Below are 18532 nucleotides of genomic sequence, written 5' to 3'. Positions count from 1 at the left end.
TATTCCAGCATTCCATGTGCAGATTTTTTCCCCGTGGTGTCCAAAACATTAACAATCCAGTGCAATATTCTCTAGATTTCTAGTATTTCTGTTCATTTTTACCAGCCACGACAGCAATGCTGGTCTTGTTTTTGTGTGTGTGTGTGTGTGTGTGCGTGCATGCGTGCGTGCGTGCGTGCGTGCGTGTGTGTGTGTGTGTGTGCCTGCATGCGTGTGTGCGCGTGTGTATGTGTGTGTGTGTGTGCGTGCACGTGTGTGTACGCGTGCGTGCGTATGTGTGTGTGTGTGTGTGACATCATGGCAAAATGTGGTCCTGGAGACACCTATTGTAACAGGAACTACCACAGAAGCTGTTTTGAGTACTTTGCCAGGTGTCTGTCTGTCTGTCTGTCTGTCTGTCTGTCTGTCTGTCTGCCTGTCTGTCTGTCTGTCTGTCTGTCTGTCTGTCTGTCTGTCTGTCTGCCTGTCTGCCTGTCTGTCTGTCTGTCTGTCTGTCTGTCTGCCTGCCTGTCTGTCTGTCTGTCTGTCTGTCTGTCTGTCTGTCTGTCTGTCTGTTTGTGGACCGATTTTGCGAACGTGATAGTATCAAAACCATGCAAGATGCAATCACGAAACTTTACGGGTGCAGTAGACATTAAAATTAAGGTTGAGTTTGAAAATGGCATGATCCGAGCAAGGGGGGCTAGCCCCCCCACATTGCCCCCCCACATTGCCCCCCCCCCCCCCCCCCGCCCCCACTTTACACCCCTGGCCCACATTCATTTTAAATCACTGGCAATGCAGCTGGTGTGATCCCGCAAGATGGCCTCTATTCATTTCTATTACTGAAGTGACATCCATTGCTTCCTATCACAACAGTGAGCCAGGCTCTAAACAGAGACCATGGACATTTTGTACCGAAAAAGAGATGTATATTTTCTATATTTGTATTTTAAATGTTTGCCTTCAAAAGTGACGCATGTTTCTCCAAATGTCTGCTTCTGTCTGCTATTCCCCCCCTCTGTGCGCTCCAAGATGTGTAGTAAGTGATGACTTAGCAAAAGAAAAGCAGGTGACCTTGTGAAAATGTGAAAGTGAGAACACACCTACTACTCCCTTTCCTTTCAACTTCCATCAGGTAAGGCTGTTTGGGTACCACTCAGAGCTATAATAAACAGGCCCAGACAAACACACATTCCATTCAGTGCTTTCGCGGTCTGCAATGTCTAGTATGCATCCCCCTCCACCCCCAAGCAGCCGCACGCTGCTTTCTATAGCTGGATAATACATGGTAACACCGGAGCTTCTGGTTACGTCTGCCTGGGATAGGTTGGAGGAGGTCTGGGTGCAGCATCTCATGCTGAGTGCTGGTTACCGCTACACGCATAGCAGGTTGGTGCTGTGAAGAAGAAGAGGCCCATCTTTAAACAGGGCGACCTGGGTTCAAGGCCGTCTGTTAACTATATCGGGCCTCTGGAAGTGTCCATGAGCGAGACAAATCTCTACTGCCTCCAGGTTTGTTCATCTACCTGAGGAAGTGACGAGTGAGAAGAGATTTTTCATTTTCATTCATTCATTCATTCATTCATTCATTCAGCCTTTATTTTGCAACACTGAGGGTTGGGACGCTCCTTTTCAGCGGTGCCAATTACAAATAAATTGAGTCATATTAGCAACCAAAGGAGGGAAAATAAAGAAGGGATCGAATAAATGAATAAATACATAAACAAACAAACAAAAAGACAATTGAGATCAGTCCATCATCGCAACTTCGCAAGGGAATAGATGACAGGTATCAATACGTTTGATATTGAATGTAAAATGAGGAAATGCTGATATGCATTTAGTTAGACGATAAAGAAGAAGTTTCTTTGGTGCAGACAGGGATGTATTACCGAACGGGACTAGCACCGGGCCAAGCTCAGGGGGCCCATAACCCAGAGCCTCTTCACAGGGCCACCGTGTATCCTGCCCGGTCCTGGGATGAAATGATCCCACAGGGCCCCAACCCTTTATTTATGACAAAATGTTCCATACGTTTATGGACAATTAAGAGGGTTATTATTGTGCTTTTGGCTTTGAGTGTACCTGCGCTGTAAATCCTGTGTATGATATACAGGTGAATTTATTTATTGTTATTTTGCTGTTGGCTTTAAGTGTGCAGGTGGCTGTGCTGTAAATCCTGTTGAGATGCAGGTCACCTGCAGCAGGGGAGTGTGTTATTATTCTGGCCTTAATTGTGCGCATGTGCGCTATGAGGGGGGGCACTTTTATGCATCCAGGCCCAGGGGCCCGTCAGGTCATAATCCACCTATGGGCGCAGAGTGGTGACTTTGTGTCAACAGTGATGCAATTGTATGCAGAGCAGCCTGTGAGAAGTGTTTCACAAGCATCCCACGTTATGCAGTGTATACTACATGATGTTCTCCTTCATGTAATGCATGGAAGACAGCTTACATTCTGAATTGTACGTGGTTATATGGCACTGTACATCTGTAGAGAGGTGTGTCACTCTCTCTTTTGAGTTTCCTGGCCAGTGGTTCAAAGTAGATTCTTCTGAAATTTGAAGGCACTCTGATTAAAAGCTGCCTCATAGCAAAACAAAGCCACCGCGCAGCATCGTCGAGACATTTATGTTTTTATAGCTGCTCTGGGCTGAGCCATGCTTAGAGTATATACTTATTATAGAATAATTATACAATGTCATCTTGGTACACATTGGCAGCAAATGCATCAGTTGTAATCATATGCTTCCAACTACAAAGAGAGCAGCTCCAAAGAAGTCAAATCTTCCTGAAAATTGCAGACTGTCCTGGAAAATAAGAATCTATAAGGAGCACTTGGACTCGGCGAGTGCACTTTGTCTGCTGTGCCGGTCCGGGAAGAAGATCTGCTTCAAAGGGAAAGTGAAGACTTTAGTTGGAGTTGTCCGGCGTTCCTCTCTGCCAGCGCAGAAGGGCTCTTCAAATTAAACTAAACATTTTGGGCCACAGTCCCGGGAAACAACATGAACAAGAGGCCCTGACATGTTCTGCCAAACAGTTGAAAAGAAAATTACAAAAAAAAAAGATCCAACCATCTGTCAGCAAACCAATATACACAGTATCATTTCAATAAACTGCTTTAGCACTGAGCAAGCAGATAATGCAATTGTTCAACACCACAAGTTATCAACTAACTCATTCAATCCCACCACATTTTGAAGACCGCTAGTGTCTGCACCCATTCTACTTTGGAGTATGACTGTGGTGGGGGGGGGGGGGGGGGGGGGGAACGTCTGCACCTCTGGCATTACTGGCATTCTCCACCAGGGAAATCTGTGCCTTGATCACCAATTTTCATTTTCATCCACAAACATTGGAGTTCAGAGAGATTCATTAGTGTGGTGGAACTGGGTTTGCCAGTTCACATCCCCTGAACAAGTGGGAAAACCACTGGGGAGGAGAGAAGGAATGCGTAGCACTCTCCTCTCCCTCAACAGCTGCTGCCAAGGAGCCCTTGAGCAACACATAATATAATCCTCTATTTGTCCAGTGTGGAGCTCCTCAGTGGCCAACAACAGAAGACTGTGGTTTCACTGAGCTGCTCCCAGATGTGAATGAGTTTAACTATGAATGTGAAGCAGAGTGTTGCTGATCGACGTAGTAGGCTATACGTGCTCAGCAAAAGTTCCATGGATAAATAAAGGTTTAAACATCTACATCACTCTAAAGAACAACTGGTCCTGTCTACTCTCTAATCCAAAACGACTAATCAAAACCACACTTACACAAAACGGCATCGGTTATCTTTGAGAGAAGTTCCAGGTATCCATTTCACAGCAGCGTTGAGGTGGTAAAGCAGGAAATAACGCAGGTGTAATCATTAGCATTAATGAGGGCACCTGGCACGGGAAGCATACGTAATGGTATTAGCGTACCGCTGCTTTACTTCCTGCTTTTACCACCTCAAAAGGGTTACGGTGAAATGGGCCCATTGCTCTGCATGCTTTAATCCCTATTTCATGACAAGATGCTAATTATTGAATTAACCCACATCTGCAAATCAATGCACTCAATCTTTACCTCATCATCCTGGATATGCACTGTGGAGTAAACATGCCTCTAATTGCTGTTTGCATGATAACACATGTCAACACAGACACATTTTCTGTTTGCGTGATAACACATGTCAACACAGACACATTTCCCAAAATGTGGTTTGGGTTTGCGTGACAATCACTGCCATGACGCTGTCAAATCCGTCTTTCATCGTCACACTACAAATCAAGGCAGGACTCTCTATAGCTACCACCTGTGCTTCCATTCTTTGTTCCAGTCATCTTTTACCATGAATTATCTTCAGGCCTCATAAGCCCTACTGTCCAAGAAAAATCGACTGGCTCTTTGAGGAAACTCGAGCTAGAATCTGGAAAACATTTCATTCTGGCCACCGAGGTTTTTATATTAGACATTAGCCAACGAAGAGGCGATTCAATCTCTCTTTTCACATTCTTAGTCTCTTTTCACATTCTTAGGCATTTGGGAAGTGTTTGAACTAAGCGCTCCACCCCATCCACTACCTCATTTACATTTAGTGACCCTCCTGTATCTCCAAATCCATCACCATTTTTAATCCGGGTAATGATAATTACCAGCTGCAAAAGCCTGCGGCTGATATTGTTTTCACCGCCTGAGTCTGTGTGTGTGTGTGTGTGTGTGTGTGTGTGAGTGAGAGAGAGAGAGAGAGGGGGAGGAGGGGGGGATGGAGGGAGGACTGCTGTGTGGCCTCGCCTGCTCTATTGGCATGCGCAGCGCACAATTGCCCACCCATCGCGTCACTGATGACATCACAATTGCTCGAGTGACCATCACTGATCACATCATGGAGTGATTGCTCAACTTCGGCCTCGCCTGCAGCTCGGCTACTGCGTGGCCTCGCCTGCTATATTGGCAGATGATTTTGGTCAATAATGATGTCACTGATGATGTCACAATGCCTATGACATCCCTGATGACATCACTCACTGATGACATCTCTGATTACATCACAATTGCTCGAGTGACATCACTCACCATCAGTGTCTCTCACAAATTGTTGCCTGGCATACTAGGTTTCACCTAAGCCACTTCTTAACATGCAGTGGAATCCGTATTATAACCTGCACCTAGCCGGTTGGCCTGCATGTTAAACAACAATTAGCCGGCCTACGCGCACTCCCGCGAGTCCGTATCTTATCTACCTCGACCACCGGTATAAGATCCGCTTCCACGCAAATCGCAGCTCATGTTAAACAGCTGGCAGGATATTATCCGCATATCCGTAGTGGGCAGGTGTGGCTCGTGACTCACTTCACGTTCACTAGTTTATTAATTAATGAATCGTTCGGGCAATCGCTTATATCAACGAGCAAACTCACGGTTTCCTCAAGTGCTGCAAAACGGATTGATTGATTGTTTGGCCAATGCGCTTCAGCTGCAGCCAGGCAGGTCAGTGCATCAGGTCTGCTGCTGCTGCTGCTTGCTTGCTCCCATGTCAGAAAAAGCCTAACTTGTGTGGGGAGAAATACATTGAAAACTAGTTAGATATGACTTGAAATGCCACTTGTAAAATAAATCACCCACAGTGATTGACGACAGTCCGACCACTATTTTGACTGGGCTGCGCCTGCTTTATGTAGCAATGTGAAGCGCTCATTTTTTGGCACATTGCCACCCCTCGTTGGAATGGACTCCGTTAAAACCAACGGCATGCTTTTTGAAGTCTCCAGATTTGTCGCTAACGTGATGCAGCCAATTATATCAGCAGGCAGTGTTGTGTGCCTCTCCACTGCGTAGAGGATAGGAGCTGACTGACTGATAGGCTATCAAACTTTTGTGGGGAGAAATAGCCTACATTTAAAACTAGTCAGATATGACTAGTTGCCACTTGTAAAATAGATCACCCACAGTGATTGACGACGGTGCGACCACTATTTTGACTGCCTCATAGCTACAGCTGCTTCCTATCACATTTCTTGTTTTCGATAGATGCTACCGCGCCGCCCCCCCCCCCCCCCCCCCCCCCGCCCACTGGCAGAAAAAAACGGCTCATATCCAGTTGTTTCTTAACAAAGACCCCTGATGTTTAGAAAGGCAAAACCTGAAAATATCCTGCTCTCTCTAGCAGGACATGATCCAGAGTTCATGTTTAAAAGGCACTCTAGTCTTGTTTCTCTCTACACACCTTTCTCTTTCTGCAAGTGTTCCAGGTAAATTAACGATCTAAATCTAAACTACAGAGTAAGTGGTGCTTATTTAACAGTGAAGCTCAGACCATCTTTAAAGAAGAGCCATTATTAGCTAATCAGGGGAATAATGAGATCACTGATGACATCATCACCGATGACTTCATGAGGTCGCTGATGTCACACCGAAGACATCACTGATGACATCATCACTGATGACATCACGCTTGAGGGACATCACTGATCACTGATGACATCATCACTGATGACATCACGCTTGAGGGACATCACTGATCACAACATACACACACACACACACACACACACACACACACACTGGCCCCTTCCATGTTACGCCACTGGCCCATATTCGTTTTATGACAGTAACAACCAGCAGCTGCCTGGTGATCCATTCACAAGATGGTCTCTAGTTTTCTTATTAATTTGAGAAAGTTGAGAAAAAGGGACAATTTATTTGTTGTAATACCCTTCTAAACCACCGCACGCACTGTCTTGTAATTAGATTGCTGTGGCATGTTTGTATGTGGCAGTGATGCTGAGCTTGATGCTGTGTGGACCTCTTGCAAAGCGAAGGGGGCGGGTCCTCAGACAACTTTCCCGGCTGGTGATTGAGGGTTTTCCCAGTGTCACTTTCCTACAGTGGGTTCAGCTCGGTGTTGCGCCGCTTGTCCAGCCTCCAGTCGGCGCGCACCACCAGAATGGTTTGAGCTTTTTTCATGAGAGCCCTTTACATGTACCTTCAGTCTGAGAGCTGGGCTTAGGGGGGAGCGGAGCACAAGGGCCCACTTTGCCTTCAACAAGCATCCTACACTATTTTTCCCCACATGCTCAGTAGTACAAACTCATCACCTTTGTGGATTGTGGAAGGGACCGGAATTTGATTTAAAAGTCGCCTGTTTTTTTGTACAGCTGCGGGCGCTTACCATGGAGATGCAAAGGTGGTCCACCAGGTGGAAAACGAAAAGGTTGCTTTGGGATTCAACGCTAACCGCTGTGGTCACACTAACTTTATTTCTGCAAGCTGCCAATGTCAGAGCAGGTAAGAAGCTACATGCTGCTGCGCCGAATCTACTATACTACTGTAGCAACTCCCGGGCATCCTGACAGCATGAGGGCGTCCTTGCCATAGGCTAGCTATCAAGTGATGACACCGGGGAAGTAGTACCCTACAGCGTAACCACCTGAACTCAGTCTGTCTGTGCACTTTATTATAGCATGCATAGGCTATATAAGTGTAGGATATCGCACACTGTCCTCAGAGGGGGGGGGGGGGGACTACTTTTCAAAAACCGAATTGATTTTTGTTTATTGGTGGACGACTGGAGATCTTGCCCTGCAGTTTTTAGTCATAGGCGGATGGCACCCAATCGCACGAGTCTGTTCCCATATGACCCCCTACTTGCATCCAAGTTTCCATCAGCAATCGCATGAGTGAACGTTTATCTTTGTTTAAAGCGCTCTACTACAGTCAATATGCCACAATATTCCATAGGCTAACTCTGAGTTTTGTTGAAAACCGTCAAACTAACCGTGCGTAAAGTAGGCTAGCAGTAGCCTATCCCTATAGACTTCAAAATAACGTTATGGATAGACATAGACTCCCTCTAAACTGACGTCCAGGACAGGCGTGGTCAGCAGCAGCCAGGTGGAGAGGGCTCACTGACCTCTAGTTGTGATGAGACCGAAAAAGAGAAGACAAATATAGTCGTTGGTGCTAATTAAGACGTGTGTAAACACGATGAGCGGTGATGGAGCTGGTCGTTATGGTGAAGATATAGCTACTGTCGTAACGGTAATTTCACACTTTGCATCCCTGCATCATAATTTCTGAAGCCAATGTCTTGCACAACAACTTTCCCTGAGTTGTACTTGAAGTCGTTATGGTTTTACGCAGCACTTTTACGCACCACGTTGATATAACGTAGGCCTACACAGATAAAAGTAGGCCTATCTAAAAATATCCAATATTCAATAAAGATTTTATATTAAATTGATAAAAGGCTTTCGCTCAGTTTTTGTCTAACATATTGTGCTGAAAGGTTGGTTACATGAAACCACAGACGTACTGTATCCATATTATAGCCTATATACTGATATTGCAATCTGACAGCTGTCAACAGATCTTTATGCCAGCCTCTGGTCCAGTGACATATTTGCTTTGTTTAGTTAGTTTATCTAAGACAACACAGTAGGCATACTATTAATTGTAGATATAGTGATTCATTTTGGAGGTGAAGTACATATACTGGCCTAAAGGATCACCGTTTCTCCACACTATCCTGGTTCCCACTAAGTCCAAGAAGGGGCGTTGATGGAAAAAAAGCTCTCTGGAGTATTTTCTCCACTTTAAAGCACATATGTAGGTCACATTAACTGCCTCCTTCTGTGAAGCGTATATGTTGCAACGTAAGCATTCTTTTGTCCATGAAGTCACCGAGACATCCATAGCTGTTTTAAGCAGTCAAGATCAATTTGTGTCAATGTGGATTATGTTGCTTCTAAACACAAGGAATGTTGACATCAGTTGTTCAGCTGTTATTCAAACACATCAACTTTTTTTTTACAACAGAATCACACTTGCCATCATCCAAAAGTAGTGATAATGTGTTTGCTTTGCCATGATTTCTCATCTTGTAAAGTGTTCATGAGAGACGGAAGATGCCATTGCAGGTCATGTGTGAAATCACTCCCAGGATGCACTGCGTCCTGTCTGGACATACTGTATAGCCCCACCCCCTTTTAACCCACACCACCAATTGTTATTGAGTATTGAAGGAGCCCTACAATATATCCAGAATTCATTCAATGCAGGGCAAATTGCAGAGAGCTACCAGAAACGAAAAGACCATGAAAGCAAAATACCACAGTGGCATGGCTTGCCCGTTGCCCATCTTTCTCCTCTGACTGATATTTAAACTAACCATAATTGCATGATGTGCTAGCAAACATTTACAGGCTTTCCAATGCACTGTAATTGCCGCTTATGCTGCCAACTTTCAGTAGATGGCAGTGACACGAAAAAGACCAGCAAGACATCCCAAGACGTTACTGCACAGCTCAAAGCCGCAGGACCATGAAGTCAAAATGTCACGTCTTTAGAAGTTGATGGTCAGGCTAAACTTAAACATCAAAACTGAACAGCTCAGCACTGATGCTTGAGCGGTACAGTGGTATGCCTACGCCACAGACTTTGCCTATACATATTGCGTACATCCGGAAACAGCTGACAATCACATTGTATCGAATCATTAAAGCGCAAAGGTGCAACTTGGAAATGAGCTCTGTGTGACGGCGTTAACAGAGGTTTCACGTGTCACTACGTGCTCCACTTGCCTTAAATACACCCCTCCGCCATGTTAGTAGCTTGTTAACATGGCAGATAGTATATCACCAGTCCCCGCCAGCAGACTCGGCGAGACGTGTCATTGGAAACGTGTGAGCTTGTCTTGTCGGTTTACCCCCGTCTGACAAGCCTGCGGATAGCCTGGGACGGCTGCGGCGGCGCTGGCAGCGGCCTGGTGTGACTCGGCGCTCTCTGGTGTGGTTCCAGGCCTTATCATTAGGAGATGGTCGCCTCCCTGTGGGGGGTGGAAGGATGGGCGTCTTTACTCAAGATGTGTTGAGCACATAGCAATCTGGCCCTCCCGCGGGCACAGATGCGTCTAAAAGCCACGCACATGCAGTCATTTCGGGTCCTTAATGGTTTTGGGATATTGCCCTGTTTTTGAGCGCTTCTGTGAGGCGGCGGCTGGCTGGCTGGGGGAGGAAGGGGGTTGAGGAGTTGGGGGTGTGTGGTGGGGGGATGGGGGGGTTCCTGGCCAATTCAGCACATCTGGAATATATGAGGCCTTGAGGTATGCAGTAATGCAGCAAGGCATTCTGAAACTCACAAAGAGACCTTTAGTTCAAGCGCTTCTCTTTTTTTCTTTTTTTCTTCTTCTTCTTCTCTTCTTTCCAAAGTAGCAGTAGCTCTGTACTTTGGGACAATATTCAGAAGAGCCACAGACTATTTTCCTTTTTATGAGGCATTTGGTGTGAGGTTTTAAAGCTGGCGCTTGGTACTTACCACTCGTATGCTATTCGGTCTGTGTTCTATTGGAGAGTCGGTCAGGACAGCCATTGGAACCCACAGGACAATATGGGCCCCGTCCCTGTCAAATTAGTCTCTGTGCCATGTCAGTTGTCAAGCCTGGTTTTTTAACTGTATTTGCCTCCCAGTTTCAGCAGTCACTACAAGTCGCTGTGGGGCTGAATTTTCTAGGAAGGAAAGGAAAACACTGTTGTGTGCCTTGCTTGATTTCCCAGTGGTGCTGCTCGCTTGACGAGCTAATGCTCTGGACAATTTGACTTCATGATGTGTGGCATCAGATGTGTGTTAATATCTGGACCCATGTCAGCATCAATTGCTCCAGCTCTTTCCATCAATTTAGGGTCTGCACAACGTCAAACGAGGTAAAAACCTGAGACATGATCCGGCCGAGCAGGCGGCTGAATCAAGAGAGTTGGATTCACCACCCAAACGGTTGTTTTTCTGGTCATTTGAGAGAGAGAGAGAGAGAGAGAGAGAGAAAGAAAGAGAGAGAGAGAGAGAGAGAGAGAGACCTATAAGGATGGGGCTGTCTCACTTTAGTCCCATGTGTGTTTTAGTTGGGGGGGGGGGGGGGGGGGGTGAAGGGAGTGGTGCCCGTGCCATAATGGCTTCAGCATGTGGACTTGTAGCTCCACCCATCAGAGACCCCCACCTGGTCACTGAGAGGGAACAGGAACCGCAGGATCAGCACTTCCTGGCTTCGCTCGCCGCATGACTTAAAAATGATAACAATGTAAACAGAGAGTTATTTAGGTGATACAATGTTCCATTAGCCTTGGCTATGGACGAATGTTAAAAGCTTTTGAGGAGGACTGTTCAAAGTTGTGGTAAAAACGTAACCGTTAAGTTCAGGTAGTATTGCATACAAAGAAAGGACTTTGTGTTTTCTGCCCTCTTCCCAGTGAGTTTTACACATATCTCTGTAATATAACATCTTCCTCTTATGGCAGAATCACTTTTGAGAGGAAAAAATTATATTCCACTATATTTGAGTGATATTTTCACCACCAGGTGAATGTTTTTAACTGTTTAATCTAGATCATCTCAGCCAAATTCGTGGTTCATTACATTTGATGGTGTATTAAGAGGCAAACAAGGAGATGTAATGCAACGTGAACATCCAGAAAGGCTTCTTTTTGACCCCTCTTTAAATGGTTTTCCCACGACGTCTTGTTATCAATATCAAACACATGAATGAACCAAGTCTTTTATATGAAGGGAGATTTCATATTAAGCCGGTTCTCGGGTCTTTTCTTCAAGGCCTTATCCCAAGTGGGACTTTAAGCTGATCATTGAGAGACATTGTTTATTGTTACTGGGCCTTTGAAGAGGACACATCCTGCCTCTATTGACTCACTGAAAGACACATGGGTGATGTGATGTGATGTGATGTGATGTGATGTGATGTGATGTGATGTGATGTGATGTGATGTGATGTGATGTGATGTGATGTGATGTGATCATGTGATGTCTGGACATGGTTATCTTGGTTTTTGCTGCTGTGGGTTTTCAAAAAGTGGTGATACAAGAAGCTGAGGGAAGATCTTACTCATTTCTCATCATATTTATTTCATTAAACCGCTGCAATCTCGAAACATTCTTTTCCTTATAAGGATGATTCCCAATTTCCCCCCGGGGATCATTAAAGTCTTTCTGATTCTGATTCTGATTCTGAAATCTCTCCAGTTTGTCTAAGTAAGAACTAAGACAAAGTAATAGTATATTGGTCACTATTGATGCTCCCTATGTCGTTACTTAAGTATTCATAACAGCATAACAACATACTGCAAATACATACTGACATGATATAAAGTAATGAATTAGGATTTTACATATCAGATCTTTTTGCCATCTTATGTATAAGCCACTTATAAACACCTCTTATGTCACTCTCCATGGGCAGTACTATTAGCACCTTCATGAAAACAGATATGTAGTTGTAAAAGCGCATATGTGTGTATCTGATGTTTGTGTGTGTGTGTGTGTGTGTGTGTGTGTGCGCACGTGCGTGTGTGCGTGCGTCCGCGCGTGTGCGTGTGCGTGAATGCATTTACTCAGATTGACACAGCCAAGTACAGGCAAGCTCTCGGCGCACATAACAAAAGCTGTAGCATCAGGCTTTCTTCAAACCTCCACTCTCTCTGTGTGAGACCTCAGACCTGTCCCCAGATGTTCTGCGTCCACATCACCACGCCCATGATGAGCTGCAAATGATTGGCTCCCTCTTCTATTTTTACAGCAGCAAAGGTGCAGGAGCCAGGAGGAAGTGCTTTAAACCAACAGTGACATTGTCCTCGATGTCCTGTACGTCACGCTGCTGTTAGTAAAACACACCCTATTAGGCTTTCTTCAATTCCCCATAATCACGCTGTAATGATGATGTGCCTCGGGGTATGGGAGAGGTTCAGGGGCAGTCACCCTGGCTCCTGTGTTAAATTGATGGCCTCCCGGGGGAAGCTAAGCAGGTCTGACTGTGGTTAGTCCTGGGATGAGAGAGATTATGGTGCTGGAAGTGGTGTTGGAGGACCAGTAAGAAGTGCTCTTCCCTCTGGTCACATTAATAATATCCCCATCCCCAATGCCCCAGGGCAGAGACAGGGACTCTGTCCTGTGAGTGAGCCCCATCCTTCGGATGAGACGTTAAACCGAGGTCCTGACTCTCTGTGGCCATTAAAGATCATCTACACTCTTTGCAAGAGTAGAGGTGTAACCCCCGGTGCTCTGGCTATAGTCCCACACAGGCCTTCATTCCATCATGGCCACCTAATCATCCCCCTGTATCTAATTGGCTCTTTCAGTCCTCAACTCTCCAGCGTGAGAGCTGATGCGTGGTTACTGTTCTGGCGCAAACTGGCTGCCGTGCATCACCCACACATTGGTGGTGGATGAGATGAGTCGTACACCCCCCCCCCCCCCCACACACACACACGCACACACACACACACACACACACGCACGCACGCACGCACGCACGCACGCACGCACGCACACACACACGCGCGCGCGCGCACACACACACACACACACACACACACACACACACACACACACACACACCCTGATATGTAAAGCACTTGTATATCAATTCCATCATCAAGAGAGAAAGGGAGGGTTGGAGAGGAGGAAGGAGAAGAGACAGAGTAAGGAGAGAGACTGAGACTGACAGGAGTATGAGTCTCAGGAATGCAGATAGAGTTAGAGAACTACAGGAGAGAGAGAGAGTGTTTATGACACACACACTGCACAGTAGTTCACCCCCGAGTTGCAGCTCCGTTGATAGAAAGGAGCTTAGTAGTGTTAAGCAGGCAGTAAAGCTGCCCCCCCTCTGCGTTTGCCTCACTCCAAAGAGCCAGTGAGTGACAGCGCTGGGTTTTATCAGCCCTACATGCTGGGGGGGTTTCGGGGGCTGAATGGTTCCTAACATTTTTACTGCTCCTCTGCCAGGGTAGCTCATAAAAGAACAACGGGTTGAACTGACAGATTTGGCCAGCAGTCGCTGACCGGGCAAGGAGGGGTGTAATCGGCGTAAATGTTGATTTATCGTCAAAATGCCAGGTCTTATTAGAATTTCTGTTAACTGCTGAGCTACACTTACAGCATACTGTAGAATAACATCTACATTACTATGTACAGTAATACAGCATTATTGAAGGCTATTATCGCAGGGGGACATACAGGACACATCATCATCGTGTTGCTGCCTGTCTGTCTGTAGTGTATGTTTGTTGTATGTATTGTATATTTTGGGACATGGCTAGAGTGCATCTTAAACGTAGCTGTTCATTTTCCGCTAGAGTGATCAAACACACATTACACTCAAAGTTCTGCTAGGAGCTTCACATCCCCCCCGAAATAGCATACCGGTATTTGTTATGTTTTGCTGCCCGTGTGCTATCATTGGAGAATTTCATGTTCATGTTCATGTTTGTCCTGCCTCCCTCAGCTGAACCAGTGGATGTACTCAAGGCGCTAGACTTCCAGAGTTCCCCTGATGGAGTCCGGAAAACAACAGGATTCTGCACAGTCCGAAGAGGATCCAAACCTGACGTAGCCTACCGAGTGGGGAAACAGGCCCAGATCAGTGCTCCGACCAAACAGCTCTTCCCTGGTAAGCTACTCCTTTGCACCCACATATTGCCAATCAACAGTTTGAAAATTGAACTTCAAGTGGGTCAAGAGTGGGTCTGTGATTTCAGGATTGCAAAAGATACTAAGAGAGGGGCGAGAGAGGTAAAAGATGTCACATTGGTGAGTCCAGCTTTCTCTGGACACACCAATACAGTTGGCTTTTCATTCTGGAGGTTTAATTTGTCATTTTCTGTCGGTGGAGAAGTGTACTAACAGTATCTGACACCACAGTTTCAACTGGGCTAATACTGTATGGAGAATACGGGCTCTCGGTTAGCGAGAATGGGAAACTCTGAAAGATAATTGCACCGGCTAGGCACAGGGTAGCACACACAGATCTTCAGGACAAAGGATTCTCTATTTCACCATTTATTTGGCCATGTCAGGTCGATACATGCCAACGTTTCGGCCTCTCGGCCTTCATCAGGCAATTCTCTTTATGTTTTGAACTTTGCTGGTTTAGCACCACTAAGAAAGCCATCCTTTCCAAGGACTTGACTAATGGGAAACTCTCCTCTGTTGTTGTAGCGTCACTTTGTAATTTAGGCTGAGAAGATGAGTGATGGTAGATGTAGATGGTAGATTTTTATGAATCAAGAAATAGATTTTTAAAGAGGCTCCTGTATGTATGTACTCTAATGGGGTTTTAATAGGTTCCAAGAGACTCACTTAGCACTTATCACTTACTGTTTAAATTTAAAGGGCCACTTCAACCAGCTTGGTATCATTACAAAATCGTAGTATATATGCACATCATTTGGGACCTCCTGGTCCAAATGATGTCATTTGGAACCATTTTGCTATGATGTCACTATTACTGTCACTGTCACTATCATTATTGCTCTCTCTATCTTCATTCGGAGAACTTCCGGGTCCAGATGACATCATTATGACATCATTTAGACCAGGAAGTTCTGCGAATGAACAGGGAGATCTCGGTCCAGGCAAGATGATGGGAAATAAAACATTGTTCATTTGCATATAGACTACCAATTTTGTGATGATACAAATCTGATTGAAAATCAGCAAAGTGACTGACCCTTTAAGTAAGAAGAAAAACACCAAATGTCAGTTATGTGATATATGTGGAGAATCCACAAATTATCATAATGGATCAATGGAAGGAAGATTGTTTATGACATTTTGTGGACTGATTTTGTCAAGTAAAGTGACTTTCCTCAACTTTGATTGCTGGCAGCTTTGAGTTCGCTGTATTTGGCTGATGTAGAGAAATCTATCTGGGTTTTCATCTTGAATGCACATTGTCTGACTCACATCTTTGCAGAGTCTGATGCCCAGCTGTTTGTGAGAAATAAACCCACATTTATTGTTTTAGGAGAGAGTCCACTCAGACAAACAAAACACTGTTTGATAATGTAACCAGTGTATTGGCTACTGTTGTAAACTGCTTAGTGCTAATCAGCTAATCCAAAGATTTAATAAGAAACTGTAGAGGACGAGACATCTGTCATTCATTACTCATGGCTGTATAAAAGTATTGAGCATGGCATCTGAGTGCAGAGGTGGATCCCTGCCTACCAACACGAGGAGGGTCGCAGGTTCGAGCCCCCGTGCTACCTCCAGCTTGGTCGGGCGTCCATACATGCACAATAGACCCTTTTCATGGGGGCCATTTTGTGTAAAAAAAGCAGGGTAAACACAGGTACAAGCGAAACACTAATGAGGCTTTCCAACTTCCACGATTGGAAGTTGGAAACCCTTATTAGTGTTTTGCTTGCACATGTGTTTACCCTGCCCTTTCGACACAAAATGGCCCCCATGAAAAGGGTCTATTGGCCAGGTCTGTGGTTTTGAAGGCGGATTAAGGGTATGTGTCCTGGTTGCTGCACTGGTGCCTCCTCTGGTGGGTCGGGGGGTGCCTGTTCGGGGGGAGGGGAACTGGGGGTAATAGCTTGATTCTTCCACATGCTACGTCGTGCTGGTGAACCTCCTCGCTGTCAGGTGAAAAGTAGTGGCTGGCGACTATACATGTATAGGAGAAAGCATGTTCTCATCTACTCTCCCCATATCGACAGAGGGGGTGGACAAGACTGGGCCAAGTATGATAGACCCTTTTCATGCAGGCCATATTGTGTCGAAAAGGCAGGGTAAACACAGGTGCAAGCAAAACGCTAATCAGGGTTTCCAACTTGCAATCATTGAAATTGGAAACCCTCATTAGTGTTTTGCTTGCCTTGCACCTGTGTTTAACCTGCCTTTTTGACACAAAATGGCCCCCGTGAAAAGGGCCTATTAGGGAGAAAACGGGGGAGATCCAGAAAAAAGTATTGAGCTCAATGTTGCTAGAGAAATAAGTAGAGCAAATCTGACTGCATCAGCCGTGCCAATTTGTCGCCAAATATTTTAGGATTCAACACATTAACATTGTTCCCCATGGTCGCAAAAAGTCGCTTATTTTGAGAAATAGTGTCGGCATAGCAGACAGTAAAGTCACTAAATCTAATGGCAAAGTTGCCAAGTTGGGCTATTTGTCAATGTCTAATCCATGCCATGTGCTTGGTTTCCATGCTGGAATATGGAACATGCTGCACTTAAAATAATATTATATACAGTATATTCTATAATGTATTATAATACAATATAGAGCAATAAAACTTAGAATCCAATGGAGAGCTGTTAATTCTTTATTGCTAGAGCACAAGTTGATAGCGCCCCTATTTGCTTTCTTAATCCATATTGGCAAATACTGTATACAAATTTATTGGGAACTGAGTGTAGTTAAATAAATCCTCCCGGTCTGTGTGTGTTGGGCTGCTTCCAAATTGGCTGGATTGCAAAGGAAATAAAACCAACATAGAAAATAGTGTGAGATATTAGTGTTAGAACCCGGCTCAGGGAAGTAACAAAGGAGGAGTCATAGGCCAAAGTAAAAGTTAAATCAATAATTTATTAACTAAAACTAATGGAAAATAATAACTAGACAACACAATAAGCCTATGTTAAACAAAAGAACAGAACAAAAGGTGCATCGGTGAGGAGGGAGAGAGACTGAATGGTCTCAAGGTCTTCTTAAGCTCAAGGAGCACACCGGGCTCCGGAAATTTTAAGAATATGATTTAGCTACAGTAGAGGACCGAGGTGTTGGAGATGCCATGGAAACGTTTCCTCAGTCAGAATAATTTCACTTTTATTTGATCAGCAATAGCCTGTTCTTTTTGTCACTGAACTGAGCTCTATGATGGTTACAGAATGACATTTGACTCATCTTATTTACAGGCCTTGTAAAATGATATAATGTGGCTCCAACATCCCTCTGTGCTCTTTGCAGGACACGCTAACTTCTGTTTGGGCTTACGTCATGTGGTCAGGTCCAATTGTCTAGACTTGCGTGTTTTATGCGAAAAGAGAAAGTTCAGGACTTTGTACACACATGCAATTATTCAATTTGCGCATTAGAATAGAATCACACTTGTAATGACATCTGTAGTAAATTAAGGGCATGAGGTGAGCTACAATGCCTTTCATTAGAACTGGCTGCTGTACATTCGATACAGATGGTTCATTCAGCACAGATATGAACACTCCCTACAGAATTATAACGCTTCATTATTTCATTAGTTAGGCTTTGATAGGAATAATAAGGTATTTTGGCACCAGCCTTAAGGCCTATTTGCACTTAGAACGATAACTATAAAGATAACTCTAACTATAAAAAGATTTAAATCATTATAAGTAAATAGAATGGCTGTGTTCATCACACTACAACCCTACAACTATAAAACATCCCAAACGACAGCTATAACGATGGTTCCATCTCATTTAAATCTTTTTATAGTTATACTATACTGTAGTATAGTTATCTATCTTTATACTTATCGTTTCTAAGTGTGATTGGGCAGTTAAGCTGGGAGAAGTGGCATTGTGACTCGGAGCTAAGGTTTGACTCTGCAGACCAACGTGGAAAATCTGGCCAGGGAAGTGACTTTTTCCCCCAAAATGTTCTGTAAGATGAAGAAAACATTCCCTCCTCTGCCAACAGCCATTGTCACAGGGCTCTGGCCTGAGGGATGTAACTCCCAGCTGGCCAACTGCTTCACTGCTTCACTGACCCAAAGTAGAAACTAGTGGTTATACTGTACTGGCCAGTT

At 44.8% G+C, this 18532-nt stretch overlaps 1 protein-coding gene across 1 annotated transcript in view; it reads left to right on the top strand.

Annotated features, from left to right (window-relative positions):
- The first annotated feature begins 6980 nt into the window (after nucleotides 1-6980).
- The window catches only part of col11a1b (collagen, type XI, alpha 1b), a 117200-nt gene continuing 105648 nt past the window's right edge, over nucleotides 6981-18532 (top strand). Inside the window, exons 1-2 of the mRNA XM_083659329.1 lie at nucleotides 6981-7244; nucleotides 14239-14403. Of these exons, the coding sequence (XP_083515455.1) occupies nucleotides 7130-7244; nucleotides 14239-14403 (280 nt within the window). The 5' untranslated portion in view covers nucleotides 6981-7129. The remainder of the gene's footprint in view (nucleotides 7245-14238; nucleotides 14404-18532) is intronic.

Source organism: Poromitra crassiceps (genome assembly GCF_964638095.1).
Source record: "Poromitra crassiceps genome assembly, chromosome: 23".
NCBI classification, from domain to species: Eukaryota; Metazoa; Chordata; class Actinopteri; order Beryciformes; family Melamphaidae; genus Poromitra; species Poromitra crassiceps.
Note: the sequence above shows the minus strand (reverse complement) of the source record. Positions and strands in the feature narration are given on the sequence as shown.